General features: G+C 41.2%; 1 protein-coding gene across 3 annotated transcripts in view; it reads right to left on the bottom strand.

Annotated features, from left to right (window-relative positions):
- The window catches only part of LAMA3 (laminin subunit alpha 3), a 308,158-nt gene that overhangs the window by 18,062 nt on the left and 262,453 nt on the right, over window positions 1-27,643 (bottom strand). For all 3 annotated transcript variants that reach the window (XM_066246337.1, XM_066246338.1, XM_066246339.1), the window contains 19 exons: window positions 26,542-26,658; window positions 25,707-25,861; window positions 25,297-25,438; window positions 24,353-24,455; window positions 22,148-22,264; window positions 21,883-22,062; window positions 21,258-21,400; window positions 18,075-18,245; window positions 16,500-16,654; window positions 16,175-16,337; window positions 15,612-15,745; window positions 14,303-14,447; window positions 11,262-11,381; window positions 10,335-10,468; window positions 6,178-6,295; window positions 5,273-5,413; window positions 3,340-3,479; window positions 2,664-2,795; window positions 1,459-1,612 (listed from right to left, as the gene is read on the bottom strand). In XM_066246337.1, coding sequence (XP_066102434.1) covers window positions 1,459-1,612; window positions 2,664-2,795; window positions 3,340-3,479; window positions 5,273-5,413; window positions 6,178-6,295; window positions 10,335-10,468; window positions 11,262-11,381; window positions 14,303-14,447; window positions 15,612-15,745; window positions 16,175-16,337; window positions 16,500-16,654; window positions 18,075-18,245; window positions 21,258-21,400; window positions 21,883-22,062; window positions 22,148-22,264; window positions 24,353-24,455; window positions 25,297-25,438; window positions 25,707-25,861; window positions 26,542-26,658 — 2,664 coding nt within the window. The remainder of the gene's footprint in view (window positions 1-1,458; window positions 1,613-2,663; window positions 2,796-3,339; window positions 3,480-5,272; window positions 5,414-6,177; window positions 6,296-10,334; window positions 10,469-11,261; window positions 11,382-14,302; window positions 14,448-15,611; window positions 15,746-16,174; window positions 16,338-16,499; window positions 16,655-18,074; window positions 18,246-21,257; window positions 21,401-21,882; window positions 22,063-22,147; window positions 22,265-24,352; window positions 24,456-25,296; window positions 25,439-25,706; window positions 25,862-26,541; window positions 26,659-27,643) is intronic.

Below are 27,643 nucleotides of genomic sequence, written 5' to 3'. Positions count from 1 at the left end.
TGTGAAGGTGAAGAGTCCATGTGACTATGGAGGCACATTCTCTGGGATTCTACATCCCCAGCCCCACTCAGAGAGACCTGACCGTCTCCCGCCAGCTTTCTCCATTGGGACGTCCTGCAGGCCACTGCCACTCAATACGCCGCAAACTTCATTCATTCTCTCTCCCTCCAAATACTTGTCTTTGTCCTCTCTCCATGATAGCCTCTCCATCCCTCCAGTAACTGGACCAGATGCCTCCGAATTAACTCCTGCCTCTCGCTTGCTCCCTACGCTCAATTATTATGTCATGTGTAGTCTATCTTTTAAATAGCTTTGAACTCATTTCCTCCTCTCCATCTCCACCACCACTGTGCTAATTTAGTCTCTCAGTAATTTTCAGCCTTACAGTTAAAAAAATGAATAGATGACTTCATTCCTGACAGGGAAGGTCTAACGATGTTCTTTCCATAACAGCGAAATGACACTCATTTGGGATTTGTGAAGTATTTTCCTTTTTAATAGCATAAAACATTTCTTATTATGTGCTATCTATTAAACTCCCCCAAATCGTCGTGCGGCAGGGAAATATTGGCAGACACGCAGTGTGTGGTTGCCGGTGAGTGGAAAGCGTGCTGAATGGAAGCACATTGCTCTTAAGAGCACACAGGCTCTGGAGTTGGGCTGCCGGGGTTTGAATTCTGACTCCGCCTTCCATCTGCGGGAGCTTAGGCAAATTGCTGGCCTCTCTAAACCACAACATCCTTTCCTGTGAGATGTGGTTAGTCACAGGACTTCTCTGACAAGGTTACTTGTTGGATTTAGTAAGAAAATCCACTTACAGAGCTTAGCGCAATGCCTGGCACCTCAGAGATCCTCAGTGTTATCTATTAATCATATTAATTGCAACCTTGGACTTGGGGAGGTCACACCTTTGACCTCAGAAAGAGCAAGGAATTCTTTAAGTCCTAACCCTGCGTTCAATTCCTTATGATGCTTCTGTTCCTCCAAACAAGGAATTTTGTTTTCCTTCAGCCTTTTTTAGTGGTGCACATTAGAATCAAGGTCTCAGCAAGGCCTGTGTGGGTGCATGTGTGTATCTGTCACAAGAGGCAAAGCAGAGGGGTGTCTGTGGGGAGAAGGGGCATGGCCCCTGTATTCTAGAGACAATCACTGCACCGTCTAGAGACATAACAGGAATGTCAAAAGAGCAAGACATCTGCTACAGAAATTTAGGGATGTAAGTCAAGGTTCTGTTTGTTCCATGACTGCAAACATTGCCAAATTTTCATCAATACAAAATAAAAGCTAAAAAGAAAACCACTTTGACCTTTTGGCATAATCCTAACGGTGACCCCTCAATCCCACCTCCTAGAGGCACTGTCCACCATGGGGTCAGGCGATCCACCCCCTCCTGCCCCTCCCATAACAGGTCCCATGAAATGGTCAGAAGCAAACCTCGGGGTAAGGATTGACACTTACCCGGTTGATATCAAAAGTGTTGGCTTTGCTAAACCTTGTGGAATCTTTAAGCAACATTAGAAAGGGTGGTCTGTTTAAATTGCAGCCTCCGAGGGATACATCTCTCTTGGTAGATTTAGTGGCCAAATCTAGAACTTTGGGACTCTGTGATGACCTGGAAAGAGGGCAGAAAAGAAAGCTATTGCCAAACTCTGACACATCGAGGAAGACACATTGGCAGGGAGAGATTGTTCCAAACACACATTCTTACCATCATGGGTTCTGGGCAACCTTTCATTTCTCTGTACCTTATACCTAGAGGTGTCATTAGGCTCACAGAGAATGAGGGTGTGCTATGCCCACTTCTGCATTTGCTAAAATGCCCAGCACTGCACCTTGCCAGCAGAGGGCTTGAGAAACATTTTCTTCTTGAATGGCCAGGATTGCAATGAAGCCAGAACACTACAGGTCTTTCTTTGGAACGAGTGTCATATCGAAATATAAAAACAGAATATGCAGACAGGAGAAATGTGGGCAATGGATGATCTAGAATGATAGTGAACACAGGGAAACCTCACAAGTGTGTTTATGAAAGGATTTTTCTCACTGCATTTGAGTAGGAAAGTGTGACACATAAATCTGCTTTATCTCACAATCGTTGTCCAAGCCTTGATGGACAGTAAGAGCCCACAAGCTCCTAACAGGCTGCCTGAGGTTCGTGACCAGTCCTGGGCCCTCCCTCTGTCCTGGAAAGGGTTTTGCCTCTTAGCTAAAAATAATCATTTTTATCAAAAGGAAAGAACATTACATTTACATGTTCAAGTTCAGTGCTGAAGGTGTTCAGCTTCCGAGCACTGTACTGGTCATGCAATTCCTTGGCCTTGAAAACTGGGAGAACTGATGAAATCTAAGTGTGCAATCTTGACTAAAATAAAATAAAATAAAATAAAATTTCAGTGTGAATATTTTTCAGAAACATAACCCACAGCTTAATTTTAGTTAGACCTTTCTCAAGGTTATATGCTAACGACTCTTTGGCACAAAGGAAGGATGGGCCCAGATATTCTATTTTTCTTTTCTTGGTGGTTGTTGGTTTGTTTTTAATGTATGTATTGTGCTAAAGAAGTCATTTTTTGAAAATCTGTGGTAATCCGACTTCACCAACCACGCTATGACTCCCCTGCCTACGCAGGCCACTGTCATCACACAGAGAAGAGGGCACGCACCGCTGGACGAACACGTTGCTGATACAGCCTTCAAAATCACTCCCGCCCAGGCGCAGGGCTCTCTGGGGACCTGAAAAGCCTCGTAGCTGCTGGTTACTTCTCAGAGGCTGGTCATCAATGAGAAGTCGGAGTCTGAAACATGAGGAAAGAAAAACAAGCATGAGAAGTGGTGAAAAAAAGAAAGATTGTCGCCTTGTGGTCAACATACTGTCTTTTACATGAAATAACTCGTTAAACTAGACTTATTTTCAAAGAGCATTTAAAATTTTTTCATGTATTTCTTTTTGCACATGTATTTATTAAAGCATTCGACACATACGAAAGTGCATATACCACGTGTCCAGCCCAGTGAGTGTTTGCAAGGTGCATGCACCGTCACCCACAGCCAGATGAAGGACTGCCCAGCCCCCAGGAACCAGGCTGCCAGAGAAAGGTGCAGAGTTTCCATTCTTCTTACTCCCATTTGTTCTTCCATTTTGAATATACTCCAATTTATTTATCCATCCAACGCTGATTAATTTTTAGTGAGAATTTGATATAGAACCAGGAAGAACCAGACTTGCTAGTAAAATAGTGTCAGTCTTAAGAACAAATATTTCACAAGATCCTAGAGAATTCTATTAGACTAAATCAAGGAAAATTCTTAGTGTTCTGGCAGAAGTGCCGTTCCACTCACCCAGAGCTGTCGCTGATTACAGACACGTAATGCAGCAAACCATCCATGTACGTCTTCGGAGATTTAAAGATTGGGTTGCTGCCATCCCTAGTGCTTAGTTCAATATGACCGTCTTCTAGGGTGACCTGTAGGCTGTTCGTCTGAAATCATCATAGAACAGACTCATCAGTGCAATTAATTTGCATTTAAGGATTATGAATTTATGATCAAAGCTATGAGTAAAACAGTCAGGGTGTTCTGACCAAAATGTAAAGATTATTTTTAAATGCTTTAACTCCATGTTTATGAATACTAAAATCTTAGGTAAATTATTTCAACACTGACAAATCTGTCCAAAGCATTTTATGGACCTATATTCATAAACCAGTTTAATTTCTCCATGTATTGTACAAAATTTCTCCGTGAATTGTACAAAAACAGTTAAATCATTTCTACATTTTTCTATTTGCACTTTTGTTCTATTCAAGTTATTTTTGTCAGATCAATTCTTTTCTGAATAAACTTTAGAATGAAGACCTGATTCATTATCTTTTTTTTCACATGTGATTATAAGAACAATCTCTTCTCTTCAGTCATTATGAATTTTTTATTTTCTGGCCATAGTTTCTAGGAAGTTCAATTTTCCAATGTCAAACTCTGCAGCTCTAAATTATGGCAAGATGATTTGATTCATTCTGTCAATTCTTAGTAAAAAATATGTGTGGTTTTAACAGTTGCCATTTTAATTTTTGTTGTATTCTCTACTAAGTACAATTTTTCCAGTTTTCAGCAAGATGTAAATTTTTCAGTGATATTTTAGTCTAAAACAGTCTTTACAGTGTGTGGCTCTAGTCATGTCAGTTTCATTTTATGTTGATTTTTTTCAGTTGGCAATATTCATTGCAAATTAGATAAAAGAATGTCAACCGATACCTATTTCTAGCTAACCCATTACGAAGTTGAGGGCCATGTTCCTAGGGTACTTCTAGGATTCCTGCATTACCCAGGATTGATCTCATCTTTTACTAAGTCAATTAAATCTTCCCTCTGCTTTTGACCACTTGTTAAATTGTGTCCCTACCCTCAGCAGAAGAAACAATTGTTAGGTGTCAAAAGAGCCAATCAAAACATCCTGGAAAAACATCCTCAGGTCTAAACGTTATTGAGCATGTCTTCTTTAGCACTAGTTTTTGAAAAAAAGATCTCTAAATGCAGACGAGCAAAGATGTCAAGAGAGGAAAGGCTTTAACCACAGAATCAGCTACCATCCTTCCCTTCAGTACATACTAGATGTGTGTTGTGCTGGCAATCCTGAAGAAACAAATCCACGAGTGGCAGTACGCTATTTCTACTTCTATTTTAAAGTCCCACTTGTTACATACGGGGATTTCTAAGTCTTAGCTGAGTTCCACGCCTATGTAACTGTGCCTGCTAAACCCTCTTAAGTTATAGAGGGCATAACTGAAGAGAATTCCTGTGCCTCTGCTGTACTTGAGCAAAAAGCAAAGGATCTTCTTTTCCCTCATTTCCCAGATGTAAATATTGTCCAACTTGCTGCTGCTGCAAAACAGAAGAGCCATCTTTTGAGAAATCAAAAAGGAATAAATGGGGCTACATTCTGACTTTTTACCTTAGATCTAAAACTGTAAGCTTCATTATTATTTATAACAGTTATAATTCGTCTTGACTCAGAAAATAAATCTAAACAGAATGCAAATGAACCCATGAATACCCACAAATCCAATTCTGCGAACTATATAATATACTTTCCAAGCCTCGTTTCCTTTAGGACCCACCTAGGATGTGTATTTCAATTTCCAGGGTTGAAATACACAATGGCATTTACCATGTAATGATAGGTAAAACACCTATGTTCAAAATCTTTCTATAGTTTCTGACATCAAACTTTGAGTCAGGTTCAAATCTTGTTTAATATTCATGCACTATTTCATACCCCTGTTGGATGAGTTAATAATACGCCACTGGGCTGAAAGGTCTGAAACCCAAAGGAGGTCTGGAACTGGCTGGGTGAGGGGGAATCCAGATTGCTGAAACTCAGTTGTCCTCCCCTGGAGAACGAGGCAGATCGCACAAGCTGAAAGACAAACACGGGATAAATTACTGCCATTGCAATCATCATGGCTGAAATCTAGATCTTACCCTATGTCATCACATCTCAACAGAAAATTTGGTTTATGACGCCTTGAGAAGAAACAAGTTTGCTTTTCTGAATGTGAATTTATCAATCATCTATAGGTTTTTTTTTATTTTTATTTTTTGCATTTTTCTGAAGCTGGAAACAGGGAGAGACAGTCAGACAGACTCCCGCATGCGCCCGACCAGGATCCACCCGGCACGCCCACCAGGGGGCGATGCTCTGCCCCTCCTGGGGGTCGCCATGTTGCGACCAGAGCCACTCTAGCGCCTGGGGCAGAGGCCAAGGAGCCATCCCCAGCGCCCGGGCCATCTTTGCTCCAATGGAGCCTTGGCTGCGGAAGGGGAAGAGAGAGACAGAGAGGAAGGGGGGGGGGTGGAGAAGCAAATGGGCACTTCTCCTGTGTGCCCTGGCCGGGAATCAAACCCGGGTCCTCCGCACGCTAGGCTGACGCTCTACCGCTGAGCCAACCGGCCAGGGCTCAATCATCTATAGGTTTTTGTGTGTATAATTGGTATTCCACCTTTTCTACAAATTTCATATGCAAACCTAAAGAGGCTTTGCAAATACGTGGGGAGTGTAGGTGAGCCAGTTTACAATGACACACTGTGTGCTGCCGGAAAAGAGCCCAAAGCTGTTGTGCTAATACCAAAACTGGGCTGGCTGGGGAGCAGCCCTTGTAAGGCTGTGAACCCTTCACTTACCTTCCAGTCTTCTGAGCACTTCTTCGTTACTCCCACGGTATCATTCAGCCTGACGACGCCACTGGTTTTCTTTAGATTTTTCATGCAGCCTCGGAAAGCAGGTGTGGAAATGTTAAACCTAATTTGGACACAAAAAAGGGGAAAGGGATGTACCAGCCCAGGCGTACCTGAGAACTGGGGCTGAGACACTGCGCTCTGCTACTTCTCATCCATAAACAAGTGTATATATATATAAACTCACATTTACTGAATATAAATATATATATATATATATATTTCAGGGTTATCTGTTCCCATGGGATTTCTATAATGCTTATTTTGTGATGTTGGGAAAATCTACTTCCTTTCTGTGTGACCCTGCGTCCTCAGCTTTAAAAATAAACACAATAGTGTTAACAGAAAAATGACCAGTGTCCCCAAAAGGTACAGAGACAGAGAAGATATACAATATCTAGAATTTCTCACCCCCAGGAGTGTGTGGTAAATAGAAAGTATATTAATAAATCAATATGCTATAAATATTAATAAATATATATTGTTAACTTAATATACAAGTAATTTATTAGAGCCAGGAATGCTCTAGAAAACTTTCTGTTCTTTTTTTCCTGTCTCCTTTTAAGTTAGCCTTTTATTCTGTCCACCTCTAAGTTAAACTCAGAAGAAACAAACTGTTACTTTTTGGTTCTAGAAAATTATGAAGAATGTGGCTTGGTAACCAATGCCATGCTGGAACAATGGAACCATTGTCCGGTCTCACATTCTGTATCCACCACCTCCTAACTGTGCAGCCCGGGCAAGGGTTTATTGAGAGGATTAAACAAGTCAACGCCTAGGAAATGCCTGGAACCACATGTGGCCCAAGGTTCTAAACAAGGTTTCTTGTCTCAGAGACAAGAAAGGGCTGCTCTAGAACTGTGGGCTCTTGAGCCAGGCTGCCTGGGTTCAAGTTCTGTTTCTGTTGCCTGAGCAGCTGACCAAACTTCTCTGTGCCTCTGTTTCCTCATCGATAGATTGGGCGTATTTAATCTGTTTCCCAGGGTTGGCAGGAGTTTAAACGAGTTAATATGTGTAACACAACACAAATGGTGCTCAGTATGGAGCAGGGACTCGATGTGAGGTGGCAGGCTCAGTAACCACGTTAGTGCAGTCATTAGAACAAGGGCCATTTCTACAGCAGCTCTTCTTACGTGGCTGCCTTGGCACTTCCCCTCCGGTCTGACATCTGGCTCTGCGTGAAGCCGAATTCACAGAAAACATTAACACACCTGAGCCAACTGAAGTCCAGGCAAATATTTGTTTCTTAAACAAATGATGTACTAAGGAAAGTACAAAGCTGATTTCATTATAAATCCCTGAGGCAGCTCATTTTTCTAAATGGAAGGGTGTCTGCATTTATTCTTATTCAATTCATTATAGGCAGTTTAGCTACATGTAATATGCATAAAATTAAATTTCACTAAAGGAAAAAAGAAGAAATGAGTCCTCACTGGAATTGCAGCATGAACTTAATTATTTTATAAAAATGGCTTTTTGCCTCAGAAGAGAAGGAAAGTTCCTATTGATTCCTGGAGCTTGTCTATTTACACATACATTTAGATTTGTATTTCAACACATTTTAGACTCATCACCCATCTCCTGATGCCCTTCCTTCCATAAAGTACAGGTGGAAAAACAAGAGGTGGAAGAAAGGAAAAGGGGGGAAGCAGGGACACTAACAGATATAGAGTGCTTATTTTGGGCAAGGTACTGTTATGCTATCCTTACCTTTCGAGAGAGATATAAAATATTTTCTGAACTCACATTTACTGAGCCTAATCATGTGCCAGGCATTGTGCTAACTACTTTGAATCCTATAACCACCCAAAGAAACAGGGTGAGTGCCAACTTAACCCAAGGTCACACTATTCTTTGATGACTGAGCCCAAACTAGAACAATTTCTTTTGATTCTCACCCAATACCCTTTCTTAGTAAACCCTGCTTGCCTGGCACCTACAGCTCTGCCCGCTGTCTGTGGGCCTTCTGCTAAACACCACACAAGGGCAAACCACTGGCCAATGGCTTCTGTATCACCTCTGAGAACTCCTCCCTGCTCTGGGTGGGTCCGCCTGCTCCCAAACCATCAGTACCCAGCTGTACCCAAGCTTGATTCACCCTCTGTTCAGCCCGAACTTCTCTCCCGAGGTCCAGGCCTTATGTCCAACCTGCCTTGGCATCTCTACCTGCCATCTCAGACCAAACTCGTCACCCTGCTCCTCCCGCAGTGCTTCCCATGTGCCAAGTGCTAGATCACAAACCACGTGCAGCTCTTGAGCACTTTCCCCCTTTACTCCACAAAGCCAAGCAGCCATTCAGTGCTGTCCACCTACATTCCCTGGAAGTCCACTCCTATTTCCTTATCTGCACTGCCATGTCCCTGGTCAGGTCAGCCTCTTCTCTCACCTCTCAATACACCCATCTTCCAAGTGCTCCACCTGCCTCTGCCCTTCCCCCTCTTACTCCAGTCACTGCCTTGAACCAGCGTGAGCTACCGAGAACCCAGATTCAATCATGTCCTTTCTCAGCTGAAGTCCCCCGATGGGTCCTTACTGAGACTTTCAAGATCCTCTGTGATCTGGCCCCTGCTTTCCACGCCAGCTCTGTGGGGCAGCCCTGGCCTGCTTCACAGTGTCCTCCAGTCTCTGAAAGTTCACACTCTCTGTAGCTTTGGCTCTTTATGTGAGGTGACTGCTAGCACCTTTCAGGTCTAGCCAGAGGCCAATTTCCTGACACCTCCCCCGACACTGGATCAGATTACCCCCCCCCCCCCCGGGTCCCCCAGCATCCGGAGAGTCCCCTCTCACAGCACTGGTCACATTCTTCTGTCTCTCTTCCACTATACTTGTGACTCTGCCCTGGTCATCACTGTCTTCCCAACACCCTCCACGCTGCCTGATGTTACCAGACAGTCAATGATTAATGAACCAGTAAATTAGAGCTCCAGATGTGCACAATAGTGCTACCTTAAGTTACTCAATTTTATCACATTTAATTGAATAAAATCAATATTATTAACTATCTCTGACAAGCTATTCATGGTTGAATTGTTATTTAATATTGATGATATTAAATATTAAGATCACCTCTTTGGCTCTTAATTTCTTCATCTGTAAAATTTAAAATTCAGAAGTTATATACCATGATCTACAAGGTTTCTTCCAGTTTAAAGAATCTAAGGAGTAAAGAAATACACTCCAAACTCTATTAAAGTATTAAGATTCCTCATCTCCATTTTTGTTTTTGGGAACCACTCTGACAACTTTAAAACAAAGATTAGTGCCTCTTTACTAATGATGGACATGCTAAAGTGTGTAAGGATTATAGAAGAAAAAAAGAACCTTTGCCTAACACCTTATAAATCATATCTAGCACCCCTTCCAACTGATTAATAAATTAGAAAAAAGTTAGCAAGCCTCGATCTCAAATACAAGTCCTCACAATCAGACATTCCAGGACTCTCTGAGCTTTGTCATGAGGCTGGCTGTCCTAACCTGTCCAGGGTATCTTCTTTTTATACATTATCATCAGCTATCTCAAGCACTTTATGGAGGATATAAATAAAATATAAAAGTTCTTTTTAAGTACATTGTCAAAGTGGTTTTCTCTCATTCAGATGAACTTTTCCCTCTTTTCAAATGAATTTATTTCATTCATGTGTTCACTGATTTGAAAAACAGGCATGCACCTATTCTGTGTTGATAACAGGTAAGAGGGCAGGTAAACAGATGTACTTCACAATTCTGGAGGTCTTTCCCAAAGGCAGCGACCCCAGCTTTCAGTGCCGAGCACTGCGGGTCAGACACGGGACTGCCTATGCTCTGTCACACTGCCTGCAGGGACCCCAGGGCCACAGCCTCCATTCTAACTGGCAGCAGTGTCAACACCACCTATATTCCTGCAATTTCTCTCCTCCAAGAATAACAATGGAGGTGTCACACACTTCCCCTATCCCCCCTTCAAATGTCCGGCCCCGTTGTCCAGGATATATACCTGCTTAACACTGAAAAGCTAACTTTTTGGATTTATTTGTTGTTAAAAATTTAAAAAGGCAAACCAATCAGTAGCTATCATAACTGCCGAGAGGCAATCTGCTTCCTTTAAAAAGAAAATATCATCTTACCGTTCCCTGATTGAAAGTGGAATTCCTCCCAGGTAATATGTGTTGAAATCAAATATTTCACCTTCGATTCTAATGTGTTGAGAATTCACAGTTACCCGCATAAGTTTCTGGACTTTTCCAATTTTGATCTGAATCTGAAATAAATGAGAGGTGGGTGAGTGAGCAATGGGAAATAAAAGAATCCTACCCACAGTACCTCCGAGCTATTATGTTTTTGTCTTCCCTCAGATTCATTTACACACATGGTAGGAAGACTCTGACATTAGCACTTTTCCACAAAAGTATAATATTAAAACATTTTAATAAAAGTATTTACATTTGAAATTAAGTGTGCTTTATATATGCCACATACATGTTATATATTTTATGCCCAAATGTTCAAATTTTAAAAGGATGTATCCTTCAGTTAATAAGTATAAATTCGTCTGGCCACAGAGAAGTGTTTTGGACACTGACTGAATTTTAAAGGACTAAGGATATTTGTTTATTTATTTATTTATTTATTTATTTATTTATTTTGTATTTTTCTGAAGTTGGAAACGGGGAGGCAGTCAGACAGACTCCCACATGCACCCGACCGGGATCCACCTGGCATGCCCACCAGGGGGCGATGCTCTGCCCATCTGGGTGTTGCTCTGTTGCAACCAGAGTCATTCTAGTGCCTGAGGCAGAGGCCACAGAGCCATCCTCAGCGCCCGGGCCAACTTTGCTCCAATGGAGCCTCGGCTGCGGGAGGGGAAGAGAGAGACAGAGAGGAAGGAGAGGGGGGAGGGGTGGAGAAGCAGATGGGTGCTTCTCCTGTGTGCCCTGGCCGGGAATTGAACCTGGGACTCCTGCACGCCAGGCCGACGCTCTACCACTGAGCCAACCGGCCAGGGCCAGGACTAAGGATATTTAATAATTTAAGTAAACAGACTCAGGATATACCAAATGATCTTTCCCGTTGTTTATGGCATCTCTAGTTCCTTTTTCTTTTGGTGGCTCTGAATTCAGCTTGTATCGCACCAGCAGATTGCCATCTTCTATATTTAGCGAGATGAAGTGGTCCTGGAACGTGGAAACAATCTAGATTACCAGGAGACTCAACCAAGGAAGAGCTAAGTGGACAGACTGCTCTCAGCTCCTTAATTAGAAGCGACAATTGTGCTGCACTATCCAGCTGCTGGGATGGGTATGATGGTTATACGTTATAAGTCTTGTCAAACATCATATACAGTGGTTGGCACACAGGAAGGATGCAATAACTGCTGGCTATTATGATTTTCTGTCATAGCAATCTATAATCAGCATGTAAAAATGGAAACTGAAAAGATCCAGAAAAGGAAGGAAGGAAGGAAGGAAGGAAGGAAGGAAAGAAAAGGGAAAGGAAAAGGAGAAGGAAAAGGAAAGGAAAGGAAAGGAAAGGAAAGGAAAGGAAAGGAAAGGAAAGGAAAGGAAAGGAGGGAGGGAGGGAGAGAGGAAGGAAGGAAGGAAAGGAGGGAGGGAAGGCAGGAAAGGAGGGAGGGGAGGAGGGGGGGAGAGAGAGAGAGAGAGAGAGAGAGGGAGGGACATGATTGCTACCTTTCAGCTACCTTTTGGAAGAAGGTATGGTTTTGCTTAAACCCCAGGCATCTTCCACCATCTGTTTTCTGACTTATTACTATGTCTCAGTTTCATTTGTTGGCTTACCCCCCTCTAATTTTCCATTTAAGTGCTGAAGGTTCTTTGGGGATTTCGCACAGGACCTCTTCCCTCCCACCACTCTGTCTGTCTTTACAATCACAGACATTCCTGTAACTTTAATTCAGGTGTGCCCATGAAGCCCAGATGTTTTTCTCCGGCTTAGACTTGTCTTTTCAGCACCAGGTCTGTACATCTGCTTACCTTACTGTCATTGCTGGCATGACTCATGGATACTAAAATTCAGAATACCTCTAACAGAACTGGTGATCTACATGCCTTCCACCTGCTGCCAAGCCTGTCTTTCCACCCTTCATTCTGCTCTCTTCTCTCTCTCTCACTACTAACTGCTTGCTGAGCCAGCCACAAACCCACTAGGAGTCATTCTTGATTCTTCCCTCTTTCCCATCTGATCAAATCTTGTCAATTCCACCACTTCTTAACTCTCTCCATCTATGCCATCTAGTCTCAGCCGCAGCTCCTTCAGCTGGACTACACAGCAAGAACACACTGTCCCCCATGTCCATTCTGTGCTTCTTGAATCCGTTTTCCACTCTGCTGCCAGATTAGTCTTTTGAAAATGCCAGTGTGAGCACATTACTCTCCTTCACTCTCAGGAGAAAGCCCTAACTTCCCAGCAGATGCTCTGAGGCCTGGATCATCCCTTCAGTCTCATTTCTCTGTGGTCACTCTGCCTCTTTGTGTCCCAGCCACACAAGCCACTGTTCCATCCTCAAGTGCCCCTTGCCCTTCCCGTGTCTGTGTCTGGGTCTTCTTCTTGCCCCTGCCCCACATGGATCACCCTTCTGCCCTCTCCCCTTTACATGCTGTCTTCTACTTGTCCTCCGGGTCTCAGATTAAGCATCCTCTGTTCAAGAAAGTCTCTTCTGTTACATATCCTTATTTCACTTCAAACTTTCCCTCTGTATGGCTTATCAGCATTGTGATGGCATAATTAACCAATTAACAAGCATAAATTTGTTTAATATTTGTTTTCCCGTCTAGCACACAAGGTCCTCAAAGGCAGAGATCATGTCTCGATTGGTTTTGCATCCCCATCCTGGTATAAGGCACATACAAGGTTAGCCATTTCCTTTATAGAAAGGGAAGTGGAGGAATTTCTCCCTTAAGGCTTGAAGGTTAGCTCTTATACAGGTCCCTATTGATAAGGTTTCCCTTCGAAGTCTCCTGCCAGAGTCCTTATCTAAAAGAAAAATCGGTCCTCAGCCTTGCTCTTGGAAACCATTATGGTTCGTCACACTCATAAATAACAAAATAATATCAACTCACTGGGAGTAATCAGCCAGTCTCTAGATCATTTTCTCTTATCTGGTTGCTAGTGGTATTTTGTAAATCTTCTTCTAATCTAAGCAGTATTTCTGGTTCTAGGTCTTGAAGAACTTCAAAATGTAGTACAAAGAAGACCTTATTTTGGAAAATAAACACCTTTCCCTTAATACGCTGTGACTTCTCAGCTCTGTATTCTTCAGGCAGGTCAGGACCTTCCCAAACCATCTGAGCTGGTTCAGCCTTGGAATCCTTGGGAGTGTCCAGACCAACGCCAGAAAGAAGAGTTGGATAGGTGTGTGTCCCCACCCCTCATGTAGAAGAGTCTGGTAGAATCCCAAGTCCTTATCAATCCCACATTCTTAGACTGGAGATCCCCATTTCTCCAGAAATGCTACCTAAGGAGTAACTACAGAAGGGTTCTTCGTAGGAGCAGACAACTCCCAGACCGTCTACCAGCAGATGGTGCTAATGATCACTTGCAGAAGATCACTCTGGACTTTTTTAAATTAGTAGACTGAAGAGCTGTCTCTAAGAATCTCACTGAGCTGTTTGATAACAGAGAAACTTCCATGTCTTATCCAAGTTAAGGGTCAGGCTGATAAAGACAATCCCACACATAGCTGAGCAAGAATCGGACCAAGATGCCAACAGCTGGAAGTGAAAAGTCTAGCCCTCAAAGACCCCAGGAGGCCTTCACATGGTTTTTACACAGAACAAATCAAGTATTAGGCAAGTGGTAGTTTTCAAAAAAGAAAATTGACAATGAGAATTGAATGGGTAAGGGGGTAATTTTTTTCCACACCTTGGTAACATGTTCTCAAATTCCTGATTACTTGCCTTATTAAGACACACAATCCCCAAACCAAAGAAAGTAGAACTGGACCAAGGGAAAGGATGCAGGTAACATTTGTACACTGTCCTTCAGATCTTAGTTGGTTGTTTATAATAACCCAGTTACCCCCAAACTGCTCAATCAAACGCACATCTTTGTTAGTATACAGATGCTTGTTACAGATTACCTGGTTTTCTGCAAAGAACAGCAAGCCTCTATCCACAGTGGTCTGAATCGTCTGTCCAAAGGTTGGGAAGGGGGCATTTGGTTGAGTTGGAACTCGAGCATAGCCTGTACCTTCAAAATAATTTTTGTCTGACTCTTCCTTTCTCCTGTCAACATCAATCACCATAAGTTAGAACACAGCAGCAAAGGACTACCACACAAGTATGTTTATATTATGAGATGCTGCTATCTAAAAAGTAGAGCAAAGCATAAACAATCTAGTTGTCATGATTTTTTAAAGAAGAAGAACCATCTTTAAATGTAGAAACAGCCAACTGTTTCTTCTGGATGTACTCTTATGCTCTCAGGATAATTAAACACTAGCTCAATAAAGATAATATTCAAGAGTCCCTTTTGGAAATATCTACTTAGGAAGGTGTGGCCCAATAGCTGAAAAACTTGAAACATAAAAAAATGAACATGAAATACAATAATTTTATTCTGAGTAATAAATACTTAGTCTGTTCCATATTACAATATTCCAAATTCTTTTAACTAGTGGGAAGGTCAGGAGCTTAGGGCAGCAAGTTTTCAAATAGGTCTGCGTGTCAGAGTATCTCAAAAGTCATGGTGTACTTTGTGAACCACTATTTTTTAAAAAATTTTCTATATTTACAGTATATACACACTTCTGTGCCTAAATCAGGGTAGCATCCCACACTGAACATTTTGTGGTAGGAGGCACCAAAAATTTGAAATTTGTTTGTTTTTAATTGAGAAAACTCTATCAATCTAACATATGCCATATTTTCCTATGTATATATAAGATGCACCTTAATTTTGGGGCCCAAAAATTGAAAATAAAAGTATTACATAAAGTTATTGAACTCAAGTTTTATTCATCATAAAATTCATACAACTCCTCATCACTGTCAAAACTCCCATCCATTAGCTTGTCCTCATCTGTGTCTGATGACGAATCACTGTCTTCACATATTGCCTCGTCCTCAGTTCCATCTATGGCGTTTGAAATGCCACAACCACTGTCTAAGACGCACCCAGTTTTGAGACCTCCAAGTTTTTTCAAAAAAGGGTGCGTCTTTACATGTGGAACTATGGTAGTAGGTCTTTATCAAATAAAGGAAAGACTACCAGTATTAGATTTTAGGATGAACTAGGCTGTTGCATGCAAGCATAATTTAAAGTTACTGGCCCAAACCACCAGTGACATCCACAGCATCTCAACAGCCAACCTGTAGTATGTGTAATATACCTACCTGCAAGTTATAAAAATCATAATTATAGAGACACAGTTTTTAGGTTTTATTTACCTTCTACAAGGTTCCACTTCAGTTGTATTGAGGTCGAAAGTTTTTTTGAAGTTGTACAAGCTCAGAACATTTTCATTGAGGTCATCTAATTCAATACAGCCTTTGTAGGGAGGGAGTCTAAGTCTCCCGGGAAGCTGGAAAAAGTGAAATATAAATGCTGCTAATTGAACGTAGGACAATGATCAGCTTGACCAGGAAATAGTATGAATCTCACTTTTAACCATCAACATAATAATAGGGGTTAAGAATTCGGACTCTGGGACCAAATGCCCTGGCTTTACTATTTATCAGCTGTATGACCTTGGACATGTTATTAAATCTCTTTGTCTTAGTGTCCTCATCTATAAAATGTGGGACTGAAAATGATGCTTTTTAAATTAATATACTTAGCATATATCACTGAGCAAGGAAGTACTCAAGTGTTAGCTATTATCCCTGGGTCAGCTTTGAAAATACATAGTTAAATCCATCTTATGTATAACTGAGAAGCAGAGAGACAAGAGGTCATCATACCAAATAAAAATTCAAATATTTTCACTCAGCGAAATAACATTTGCACTTACACTAAAACCAGGTGGGTAACCGCCGACATAAAACACAACATTTTCAGGATCCAAATTGAGAAGTGTGTTGCTACTTCCACTGTCTGTATCATAGAATGAAGGTGTTTCTGGTTTATTGGATGTGGCTTCTCTGGTATAATTAAGGCTTGCAAACTGATAAATTCTGTTTAAAAATAAATTATAAAATAAAATTATATAAAAATTTATGCAAAAATGAAAAACTGAAAGCCAAGATTATAAAAATGGGTTCAGCAACACGTTCAGCAAATGAAGTTTAATGAGTATAAATCAGATTAACAAGAGCAGTAGTCTGTCGGACTTGTACCTCTGGAATTTCACCCGGTCCATAACCGCCTCCTGAGTTTCACTCTTGGTCAGGATCTGGTTCACTTGGAGTTCAGCCTCGCGCTCCCCCAGGTTGTAGACACACGTGAGCTGGCCGTCTATGACTGCCATGCCGATGTAGTAGCCCCTGGAGGCCTGGAGGCAGAAAATCTACCTCAGAGCACTTGACACACATAATCTCTCAACTTCCCATCCCAAGAGGGTACATTTCAAATAACTAGTGGGTTTTGTATAATAAGCCTTGGGCAGTCAAAATAAATGAGGTGTATCCTTGTACAGAATAGTACAGACAGAACACTTAATAATGTCGGAGCTGGCTTTGCTCATGGTATAGTGCACTTATTTCTTCTACAAATATTTGCCAAGCACCTGCCAGAAAGATGAACCAGATATGACTCAGGTCTCCATTAGATTTTAGCCGTCTTAGGGAGCTAAGCCATTTTTGCTCTCCCAAACCGTACGACATTCCCTTTTAACACCATGTGCATGCCTCTGCTATAACACCTGGCACCCTATATCATCGTGGCTACATATGTATCTTTCTCCCCTGTTAAAACGTCAGCATTTTAAGGTAGATACAAATATTTTAAAATTACAGTAAAATATACCATTTAAACCAATTTTAAGTGTACATTAAGTACACTCAAGAAAGTGAATTTATTTTTATCATACATACCAGCTGTCGCACCTAGTAGGTACACAGTATAAACTTGTTGAAGAAACAAAGTGATGTGCATTTTGTTATAATACAAAACAAAAATCCTGTCACAAGAAAGCTACAAATAAAGTACCAACACTCCAAAGCAGAAAGGATGACTAATAATTGTGTTGATTTTAGGAATCTTTAAATACGATGTCCACTACTGACAGCCAACTGTTTCTTAACTGACAGAATTTTCACGAAGTGTGTTTCAGATATTTCTTTTCCAAAAATTGTATCCTAATCCAACCAGTGACTAGCTTTTCCTCTGACAATAAGGTTGAAGAAATGTATTTTAAATGGAGGAGTTAAATACTGAAATAAACTCTTCAGAATGCCTAAAACAGTAGCAGTTAAAAAAAATTTACAATTCTAGAGATGAGGCAAGTGGAGTACTGATTAATTAGGTAGGAGAGGTTTGATTTGCTCCAGTCCTCATCCACAGATGGTCTCATCCCACAGACTTGAGGAAGGCTGGGGCTGTACGTTCTGAGCAAGAGAATAGGGCCACAATTCTGTGAGGAAGAACTGCTGATTTTCATAACGGCTTGATATTGCTGCCCCGGTTATGTGGGGAAAGGGGCCAATCTTTAATCTCAGGTATGTATGTGCTCATGGGCATACATGTGTGTGCCCACGTGTTGGGCTCATCCAGTAAGAACTCTAGATCTGCCAGCAGGGACCAGTTGTGATTGACGGAAGCCTCCTTGTGACACCATCAGAGATGATGGAGTCTGCTGACGTGTTGGTGGGGTTTTCCTCCTACTCTGCCAACAGCGGTGACACAGTGGTGTCACACATCTCAAAAACCATATTCTGTTTTAAAAACAAGAGAGACGTCAAAGCGATACTTACATCTTTATTTCCGAGGTACATCACAAACATATTCTCAGTCCCCCCATTTTCTGCTGACTCAGGTCTTTGGAGAAACAAAGACAGGGATGTGTAACCTTTCAAATCTTCTAGGTCACTTGGCAGCCGGACTTCGACACCAGATTTGCCGTTAAATCTCATGGGGACAGCGACCTGTGGGGGATGAGATCTATGGTGTTAACCATTCCACTGTGAGAAAAGCACGTGTGTTGCGAGGGGTAGCCTGTGACTGTGTAGCTACCTCGGTCAGGTACATATCAGCCTTTCCCACGCTGCCGTGAGAAGGAGCCGAGGAATGGGAATGTCTCCCAGATCTGGATTAAACACTCAGGAAACTGTTGCAGGAGGAGGGTGATAAAGCATTCGCTTTCTTCCTAAACCAGGGGTCTTTGAGAAGTCACTTAATCTCTGTGCCCAAAATATAATCACTATTATAATAATAAAAATTCCAACCCTGGAATTATTATTTTGTGTAGATGAGCTGACGTGTAAGGAAGCACTTAGCACAATGCCTAGCATATAGTAATATACAATACTTCAAGAAAAAAATTTCAAAGGAACCATTTCCCATGAACATATTACATGTTATGGTTGCATTTATTACAGGCGTTCAGTCCTACAAACGAGTGCATAAGGCCCTCAAAATAGTGCTTTTTAAACACTGTGGGGAGGACCCTTATTTTTGTCTTAATCTGCCCTGGACCAAGTCTTTTAAAAAAATACATATTAAAAATTAAATTACTATAAAAATGAAATAAAGTTTTATTTCACTGATCGCATGCTTGGATGGTGAGGCAATTCAAATTATTAAAAGTTTCTACACATCTCCTTTTCATACTTATATCGAACTGGTCATGAAAGCTCTCTTACTACAGCTGTTTTGTGGACCAGCTTTGGTAACTCTGCATTAAAACACAGAGAATAAAAATTTTCAAACAGTCTAAAGGAGAACACTCCTGGAATCATTCCTATACCAACTCTACATTTTACCTATCAAGCAGTTAATTATTTATGGAGGAACTTGTATATATAAGGCATTATGTGGTGATGGTGGGGTCTTTAGTGATGTGTGCGCCAGAATCTCTCCAAAGTGTTCGTAACTGAGGTCCCTTTATGCCCACGTACAGGCTCACGGTATGCTTCTCTCTTCTACCCAGCCTCGAATAGACCCGACCACATCTTGAGTCTTGACTGACGTGCCCTTGTGATTTTTGTCACTCCTACTCCTTAAAAAACTTGTTTTAATTAAGAAAATATTTCAGGAATATAAAAAGGAATAGAGAATATACCTGCATATGCATCACCATCCCAAGAAATTAAACAACTGATATAACTGAAACCTCCTGAGTATCTCACCTTGTTCCTGCTCCCCTCTGCCTCCCAGAGGTCACCACTACCCTAAATTTGGGTTCCCAGACACAGTCTCATGCACGATTTCATATTTTTACTGAATAAGCATTTACCTATATACTGTAACTCGTCTTATTTTTCATGTTTTAAGTATTTTTGTAGAAATGGTCTCCAGCTTGCTTTCTTTGCCTCACTTGGTTTTTAGATTGATCTGTGTTGATACGACTGGCTCGAGCCCACTCACATTTATTGTTGTATGGTCTTTCATTGTAGCAATTTGTCATTTTATCCATCTCTTGATGGACATTTGGATTTTTTCCAATTATTTTTTTGTGATTATAAACTGTGTTGCATTCAACATTTCTATATGTGTCCTTTTATACTATTCTGAGCCTCTCCAGGTAGAAATGAATATTTCCAAAACCCACATAACACACTTTTATCCAGCCTCGTAGAGTCGTCTTTTCCCCAGCTGTCATCGCAGCAGCTGGGGAAGACCCTGAGTCCAGGACTCTGGCTTAATAATGATCTCTGTGTCCCAGGCACCCAGGAGAGTGCCAGGCATGCCAGATGTTCAAAAGCACTTGCTGATTATACTTTATTTTCCACTTACATGGTACTATTAGCCAGGAACTGTTTTATATTAGCTTATTTAAGCCTAACTCTCTCTCGGGGTCCATAATATTCTTTAGTCTGCCTACAGATGAAGCAACCGAGTCACAGCGAGGTGAAGGGACTGGTCCAGGGTCTCACAGCTTAGAAGTGACAGAACCAGGATCCAAACCAAGGCAGTCTGGCTTGGCTGGACCAAAGCATAACAATGGAGAAAATGGATAATCTTTGCTGGCTTGGGCTCACCAGCTCTTGACCACTGTGCTATTTATACACTCCGAATTCTGTTGAATAAATTAGTGAATGAACATTGAAGCGTAAAAGCTAGAAACACATTCTTTTCATTTGGTTTTTATAAAGCATGCACGAGTATGAGGAAGGTAGTTATCTTCCAAAGTGTGCTGTATGCTCTTTGTTTTCCTGCTTAAGATTTTATGTAGATACTACTTCTTTTTCATAATAATAATAATAATAATAATAATAATAAAGGGCACAATTTGAGGCTCACAAGAAGTAATATGGAGCCTAGAAATCACTAACAGAGACTCTGGGACAGTGATATTCTGACTTGGTTTTCCAACTCTCTTTATTCAAATATTTCATGGGGTGGGGAGACTGAAAAATACTTGATATTTCATTAATGTTATGTTAGGACAAACAAACTGTGAAAGAGAAGTTGTCAGGAATTCAAGTAAATAATGTCAGGTTAAAATGAGAAAGGCTGATGGATCAGTGCTCCAAGGATGGAAACTTGCTGTAATCCCATGTTCAGAACACTGCCCGGGCTGGTAGGAACTATTCCTCCATTCTCAATAAAGGTGGATTCTACAACTTTTCAAGTTACAGTAAGAAAGTAGGTCCTTTGCAGTGTCATATCAGTACATTCTGATCACAGAATCTCTTGGACTTGCAGTTTGCCATCCGAGGCCTGGAGGAAAACCCTTCTTCCTGCCTGCATCAACTTTGGGAATAAAACAGCTTCGGGTCCCTGACGTACCAGATCATTTAGGCCAGGGGATGAAAGCGATGTGTACTTTTGAAAGATGACAGGAGGGAATCAACTTTAATATTTCAAGCAACAAAAGAATTAGGGTAAGAAAGACAACAGGTTCTTGAGTAAATAAATGCCTTTCCTTTCTAGATGAATGTGGTAACTTGTCAAAGAAGGAGCTTTGGTGCCTTGGAAGGCAGGGCACCACCTACCTTGTTCGCAGCATCTCTGGCCTGCTGAATTAGCTCTCGGATGCGGTCCACGTTATCAGAGATGTTGCCCAGTGGCAACAGCTGTTGGTTGATACTTTCAATCTTGCTCAAAACATCGGGTAGTTTGTTGGTTAATTTCTTTACTATTGGTGAGATTACAAGACAGAAATTTATAATTATACATTGAGAAAAGTTACATGCAGATGTCCTCATTCACAATAGTTGTCAAGTGGTATGTTTAGGTACCAAATGTTGAACAGATGACTTGGAATCAGGTAATAACGTTTCTAAATATGGCAGGGATTTTATTCTGCAATCTAGATATCAAATCATCTTTCTTGACCCTTATAGGAAAAATTAAATCTTTCTTTTCTAATCCTTAATATCAATCACAATTTAATACCTCTTAATTCAGGGACCCAGATAAAAAGGAAAATCAATAGCAATGTAAATGGATCCTATCTGGTTCTTCTAATAGAATACCCATATTCTTTGAATGTGTTATATGAAGCTGTTTTCTAATGTTTTAATTTCTAAAATCATAATATAAAAGAATTTAAAATGAACAAAGCACATAACAATGGAAATAAATAGATACTCTTTCCTGCCCAAGAATGCAAGATACCTGAGTTATCAGCATCGGTGAGAGCCTGGTTGAAGTCTTCTCGTTGTGTGCTCCCATAGGTATCCTTAATTCTTTCCACATCTGTCTGAATGGGGTTGAGCCCATCCAGAACCCCATCTGTGATGTCATTGGCATTTCTAACCATGCTCTTAGCGTTACTGATCATACCATCGATGTCATCTATCGCACACACAAATAAGGAGGTGTAAGTATCTAAACTGTTCAACAACCGAAGCCAAGTACCGTGGGATCAGGAGATGCTGACCTCTCTCTATCCCACGAAGATCATCGCGGATGGTAGTAATATTGGTGTCTATCACCCCTTTCTGAACTGTCATAATTTTCAGAGTTCGCTGTAGGTTGTTCAGAGCTGGACTTATTTCTAAAATAAAATAAAGCATTATGAGGCAATTACTCTGTGAATTTTGATCCTGTATTGGTATTACTGATCCTTAAGAAGCTAGTGTGTGCACAGCATTGAGCAGACCTACATTTAAGAGGTCATCCCAGAAATGCCCACTGCTTGTGTCTAGACCCACAGCTCCAGGGTCCCCTGGTTGCAGAAATCAGGAGCATATCAAAGCCTGTATCCAAGCTCCTTGAAAATACACAAGAAAGGGAGAGGCTCAATAACCTAGGGGAGGGCTTAACTTCCATGCTATTCAGGACAGAGTCTCTGCTTTGTGATGGAAGAGGATGTACTTGTCTTGTTCACTGCTGTGTCTCAACTCAAAATGCTGTATCTAGCACTAGTTGGAGCTTAGTATTAGTACATATTTACTGAATGAATGAATGACTGTTTGAATGATTGAACAACTGTATGAATGGATGAACAAAGGAATGAATAGTCATAACGGATGCCTCTTCAGCCTCAGAGTCTCAGAAAGGAGTGCCACTACCAGAGCCCCATCTAAGCAAACACACACACAAGTGGGCATTGTTTGCTTCTGTTAATTTTTAAACTGATACATTTAAGGAGATTCGGAGAAACAAGCAGAGCTCACAGACATTCCTAGTTGATACTATTGCCACTTAGAGGTCATGGGAAATGACCAATGAATGCTTTAAGACCAAATTGAGGATTGATGGCTTCAATTATGATTCCAGGACTGGTTTAAATAACAATGCAGACAAAAACCATACAATCTTTCTTGTAAGTAACATCTAAAAACAACAACAAAAAGTTCATAGACACAGGGAATAGATGGGTGGTTGCCAGAGGTGCAGGGGGGAGAGAAATGGGTGAAGGAGATCAAAAGGTAAAAAGAGAAAAAAAATAAAGCTGGTAGAAAACAAACCAAAAAAGCAACAATGTAGCTAGCATCCTAAGCTTATTTAAAACACTGTTCTTCACTTCCTAGCCTTAATTTTGTAGAGAACATATCATACAAGGAAATTTTAATTCTTGAAATTTGCTAGGTAAATGATTCTGTGTTAATACATAGATTTTATTTTTCATGTATTTAATTTTCATAGATGAAGGAAAGAAAAAGAAAGGAAGGAAGGAATGGAGGGAGGGAGGAAAGTTACTAGTAGAAGCTATCTAACTGCTCTGAAAGGGTAAGAAGGGGAGTGAGGGCTGCGGGCCTTCAGGGGCTGCTCAGCCCTGAATGACCAGGTAAGACCAAAGAAAATCAAGAGACAACATTTTCAGAAGACAGGAGTTTGGTGAGATTTAGATGGGTATTTTCTTTTTCTAATTAAATAAGTGAAAAAAATGTTGACGATAAAATTTATAATTAAAAATTCTCATGTTTCATAGTGGTAGTGGATTTTGATCATTTTAATTGCTAAGATTTCAGGACTTAAGCGATTTCGAGGCCCTGGCTGGTGGCTCAGTGGATAGAGTGTCGGCCTGGCATATGTATCTCCCGAATTTGATTCCTGGTCAGGGCACACAGGAGAAGTGACCAACAGCTTCTCCCCCACTCTCTCCCTTCTCTCCCTCTTCCCCTCCCACAGCCAGTGGCATGCTTGGTTTGAGTGTGGCCCTGGGCCTTGGCGATAGCTCTGTTGAAGTGCATCAGCCTAACATGCTAAAAATCGTTTGGTACTCAAGTATTGGCCTCAGATGGGGCTGCCAGGTAGATCTGGTTGGGGCACACGCTGGAGTCTGCCTCACTATCTCCCCTCCAGCACTGCACATACCTCTACGCTATGGGGATTCCCAGTGCCACAGTCACAAGTAGATGAAATGAAACAGCCCCCTGAAAGCCGGGCCAAAACAGGCTTATCACCCTCAAGATTTATTTATATTCATAAAGTTCTAGTTAATTCAGTATATGTTAGAATATTGTGTAGAAACATCAAATCTATAAAATAAACCTTGAAGTTACAAATCAGTATCAACACTGAGATTCAGGAAGAGCATTTTTTTTTTCTAGGACTGTCTCTCCTGGTCCTATAGGTTGTTTTCAAACCACTGACTATAACCTGATGCCCCCCCCCGCCCCCATATCACCCCTAGTACCTTGTTGTAGCTGCTTCTGTGTTATCTTGGCTTCACTTAACAGTTTATCACTGTCAGAACTCAGGGTTTTCGCTTTTCTTGGAAGATCTTCCTTTATCACTGTCTGAAAGCAAAGCATTTATCAGCCTTAAGCATGTGGTGTAGCTTAGGAAACGTGGAGTAAGATTTTTCATCGTACTTCAGTGTCCTTATTTTTCATCTTTAAAGAATGAGGTCGAAGGGGAGGAGATTTAAAAAGACAGTTCCTTAAAAGATAGAGTTAGGATCTTGGTGGACAACTGAGTCTTGGGGAAATGGACCCATCTCTGGTGACATACTGATGAATTATGTGACACCTGTCCCATTTCCTCACTGTCACTTGTACGACAGCCTCTGCAATAACTGAAGACAGAACTGAACCTGCTTTCAGGTTTTTAGTCTTTGGGAGGTAAAAAGTCTTCAACATTTCAATAAGGACTTTCCCCTACTTCTTTGATACTGAATATTTTTTAAATTTATTTTTAAATATAGGAATAGTATAAGGTTTATATAAGATCCCAGAGGAGTCCACTGATATGGTGAGGTATAAGACCAAGAATATGAAATAAATGACCATCAAATTGTGCACACACAAAAAATCTCTCTTCTTTAGTAAATGTTAATACCTAATAAGCATACCTGATAAGAGGCAGGATATAATAGTTATCTCGTTTCAAAATTGATGATTAGTATAATCTCTATCTAATTTTACAAAATGTTAAAAATTGTGCTAGGTATCAGTCATGTAAATACAGAAATGACCCATACCTGGAGCAAGTTCAAGTCTATTCTATGCAACAAATTCTGAATTAAAATAATGCGCTTTTTTTTTTTTAATACATATGTGCCTCGGTGCACTAAGGAAGAAAATAAGAAAGCAAGTCCTCTCCAGATTGCATTGAGAGAAAGTGCTGGGCCCTGCCCACCTGGAGGGCAGACTCAGACGCACTGCTGGCCTTGTCCGTGGCATCCTCGGCCGCTTTGATGGCGTTGAGGATGTTCTCATAGGCGGTGGCCGCGTCCACAGCGCAGCGCACCAGCTCATCCGCGCTGGCATTCCTCTTGATGCTGGAAGACATGTGGGTGACCGGCTCCAGCAGCCCTCCCCTGCCCGCCGCTGAGCCCCCATTCATTTGGCACCTGGAGACCTGGAGTGGAGGGCGGGGGATGGGGAGGCCCTGCAGCTCTGCCCACGGATGAAATTGGGGATCAACCTCGGCTGTAGGTAGGACTGGGCCCTGGGCCTGCCCTACACCCTGCTCTGGAGACCCAGCCCACCTGGCGGGGGCGGTTTTCCCCGCTGGGGACCTGTTGCACCGCCACAGCCCACACTTACTCCTCCAGCTGCTTTGCCAGCTCCCGTAAGGACTGCGCATGCTTCTCTGCCTCCGCCACCAGCGACGCTTTGCTGGCGGATATGGAAAGTTCTCTCTCTTTGTCACTTAGTTCATGTCTTACTTCATTTACAGAGGCAGCAAATTTTTTATATTCCTATTTTTTTCCAAGTAAACAGAGACAGTGTCAATTTAAGCAAAGAACGTATGTGCCATTTTCTTGAACTCTGTCATAAATAACCTGTTTCTAGGAAGCAACAAAAAATTTGTTTTCTAAACCCCTTCACTATACCAATTAGTCTTTGATTACTTCAGATAGTGGCGCTGATAACATTCGCTCAAGTTTAACTACCATGTGAACATTTCCCTTATGGTGGGTAGTAACTTTGATAGTTTTTATAATAGCACACTGATATCATTCATGTCAAGTTGGACTAAACCAACATACCTTTCTTCTGATTTGGAAATAGCAATCATAAAAGGTATTTTCAAAATGCCCATCAGTTTAAGAAATGTTGTCTACCTTTTATCGGTCCTAAATGTTTTCTGCTACTAAAGGTTTGCTTGATATTTTTAAAACAGTATTTCAATTTTTTAAATTATAAAAGGAACATCAGCTAATTGCAGACAAGTTAAGTAATATAAAGAGACACAAAGAAGAAAAATCATTCATGCCCCTCCTCCAGGAGAGCACCGCGATGGGCATTTTGGTATATTTCTTTCCAACTAAAAGACATATACTAGAGGGGAAAAAAATAGGTCAGCCCACTTCCTAGTGTCCTTGCAATATAATTTAAGTGTGTTTTGATTTTTCTGGAGAACAAATTTTGTCTCTACCTCCTGGCTTTTCTCCAACAGCTGCAGCAGATCGTTGGTTTGCCGTAAGGAAGAGTCTGCAGTGGCTAGAGACTTGGTGAAATCACTCTGCAGGGAATTCATTTCGTTAACGTGTCTCTGGAGAGAATAAAAAGAGTATCTGCTGGCGCTACAGAATATATGTATGATCAGCAGGCACAGGCATATTTGTTGGACAACAGCATGTAATTTCAGAGTCAGAATGGTTTCTTAGTTGCCTAGAGATGAACTTAAAGATAGGCAACCACAAAGTGTGGGGCAATCAGTTCTCTTCGCAGCACGGGTGTGCTGTCATCGTTTCTCACACTACATGCTGTGGAAACAACAGTTATCATTGGTGAAGGAAGTTTCTACCCTGGGGTCATCCCAGTCATATAGGAGGATATATAATTAAGCTCTGATTTGTGGAGAAGAATGAGGGAGTTTTAACTAAATAAACCAGCACCAACCACATATATGAGCCAGTCCCCATGAGGATGTAGATAGACTTCAACAAGAGAGAGAGCACACAGGATCTGAGAATGCCAGACTGGGAGGCTGCCAAAGTTCAGAGACCCAGAAAATTGGATCCTTCTCCCTTGGCTTGGCATAATCAGGACTTTAGCAGAGGTGTTACTATGGAAAGAGGGTTTTGGAATAAAGCATATTCCATCGGCTAAGATATTATTTATTCTCTTTTTTCAAGTTTCAGAGTCAGTCTTGTTATTCTAAGTAGATCTTACGGCCATTTCATAACCTCTCACACTTTTGTTGTTGCTTTAGCATACAATGTCTGCCACTGAAAATAGATACTATAGAATCTTGAGCTCTGAATTCTGTCATTGCAGCTCCTGCATGAGGCCTATATTTATTTTCTGAAAAGCAAGTAATGGCTTACAATGCCCTTGCTTGTGACTACGATAATGATATTTACACACTTGCCACAAAAAGTTATTTAAAACATATTATATACTTTGAATTAATAACAATATTAGCTTATTTTCTCATCTACTTGGTAACATTATTCCTTTAGCACTCTATCAGCCAGAGGAGGGTGGGGGAGCAGTTTGCTCTGCTTTCTCTGTGGTTTAAGTTTAGAATCTTT

The sequence above is a fragment of the Saccopteryx bilineata genome, chromosome 11 (genome assembly GCF_036850765.1).
Source record: "Saccopteryx bilineata isolate mSacBil1 chromosome 11, mSacBil1_pri_phased_curated, whole genome shotgun sequence".
Classification (NCBI taxonomy): Eukaryota; Metazoa; Chordata; class Mammalia; order Chiroptera; family Emballonuridae; genus Saccopteryx; species Saccopteryx bilineata.
This window is presented reverse-complemented; position numbering and strand designations above follow the sequence as displayed.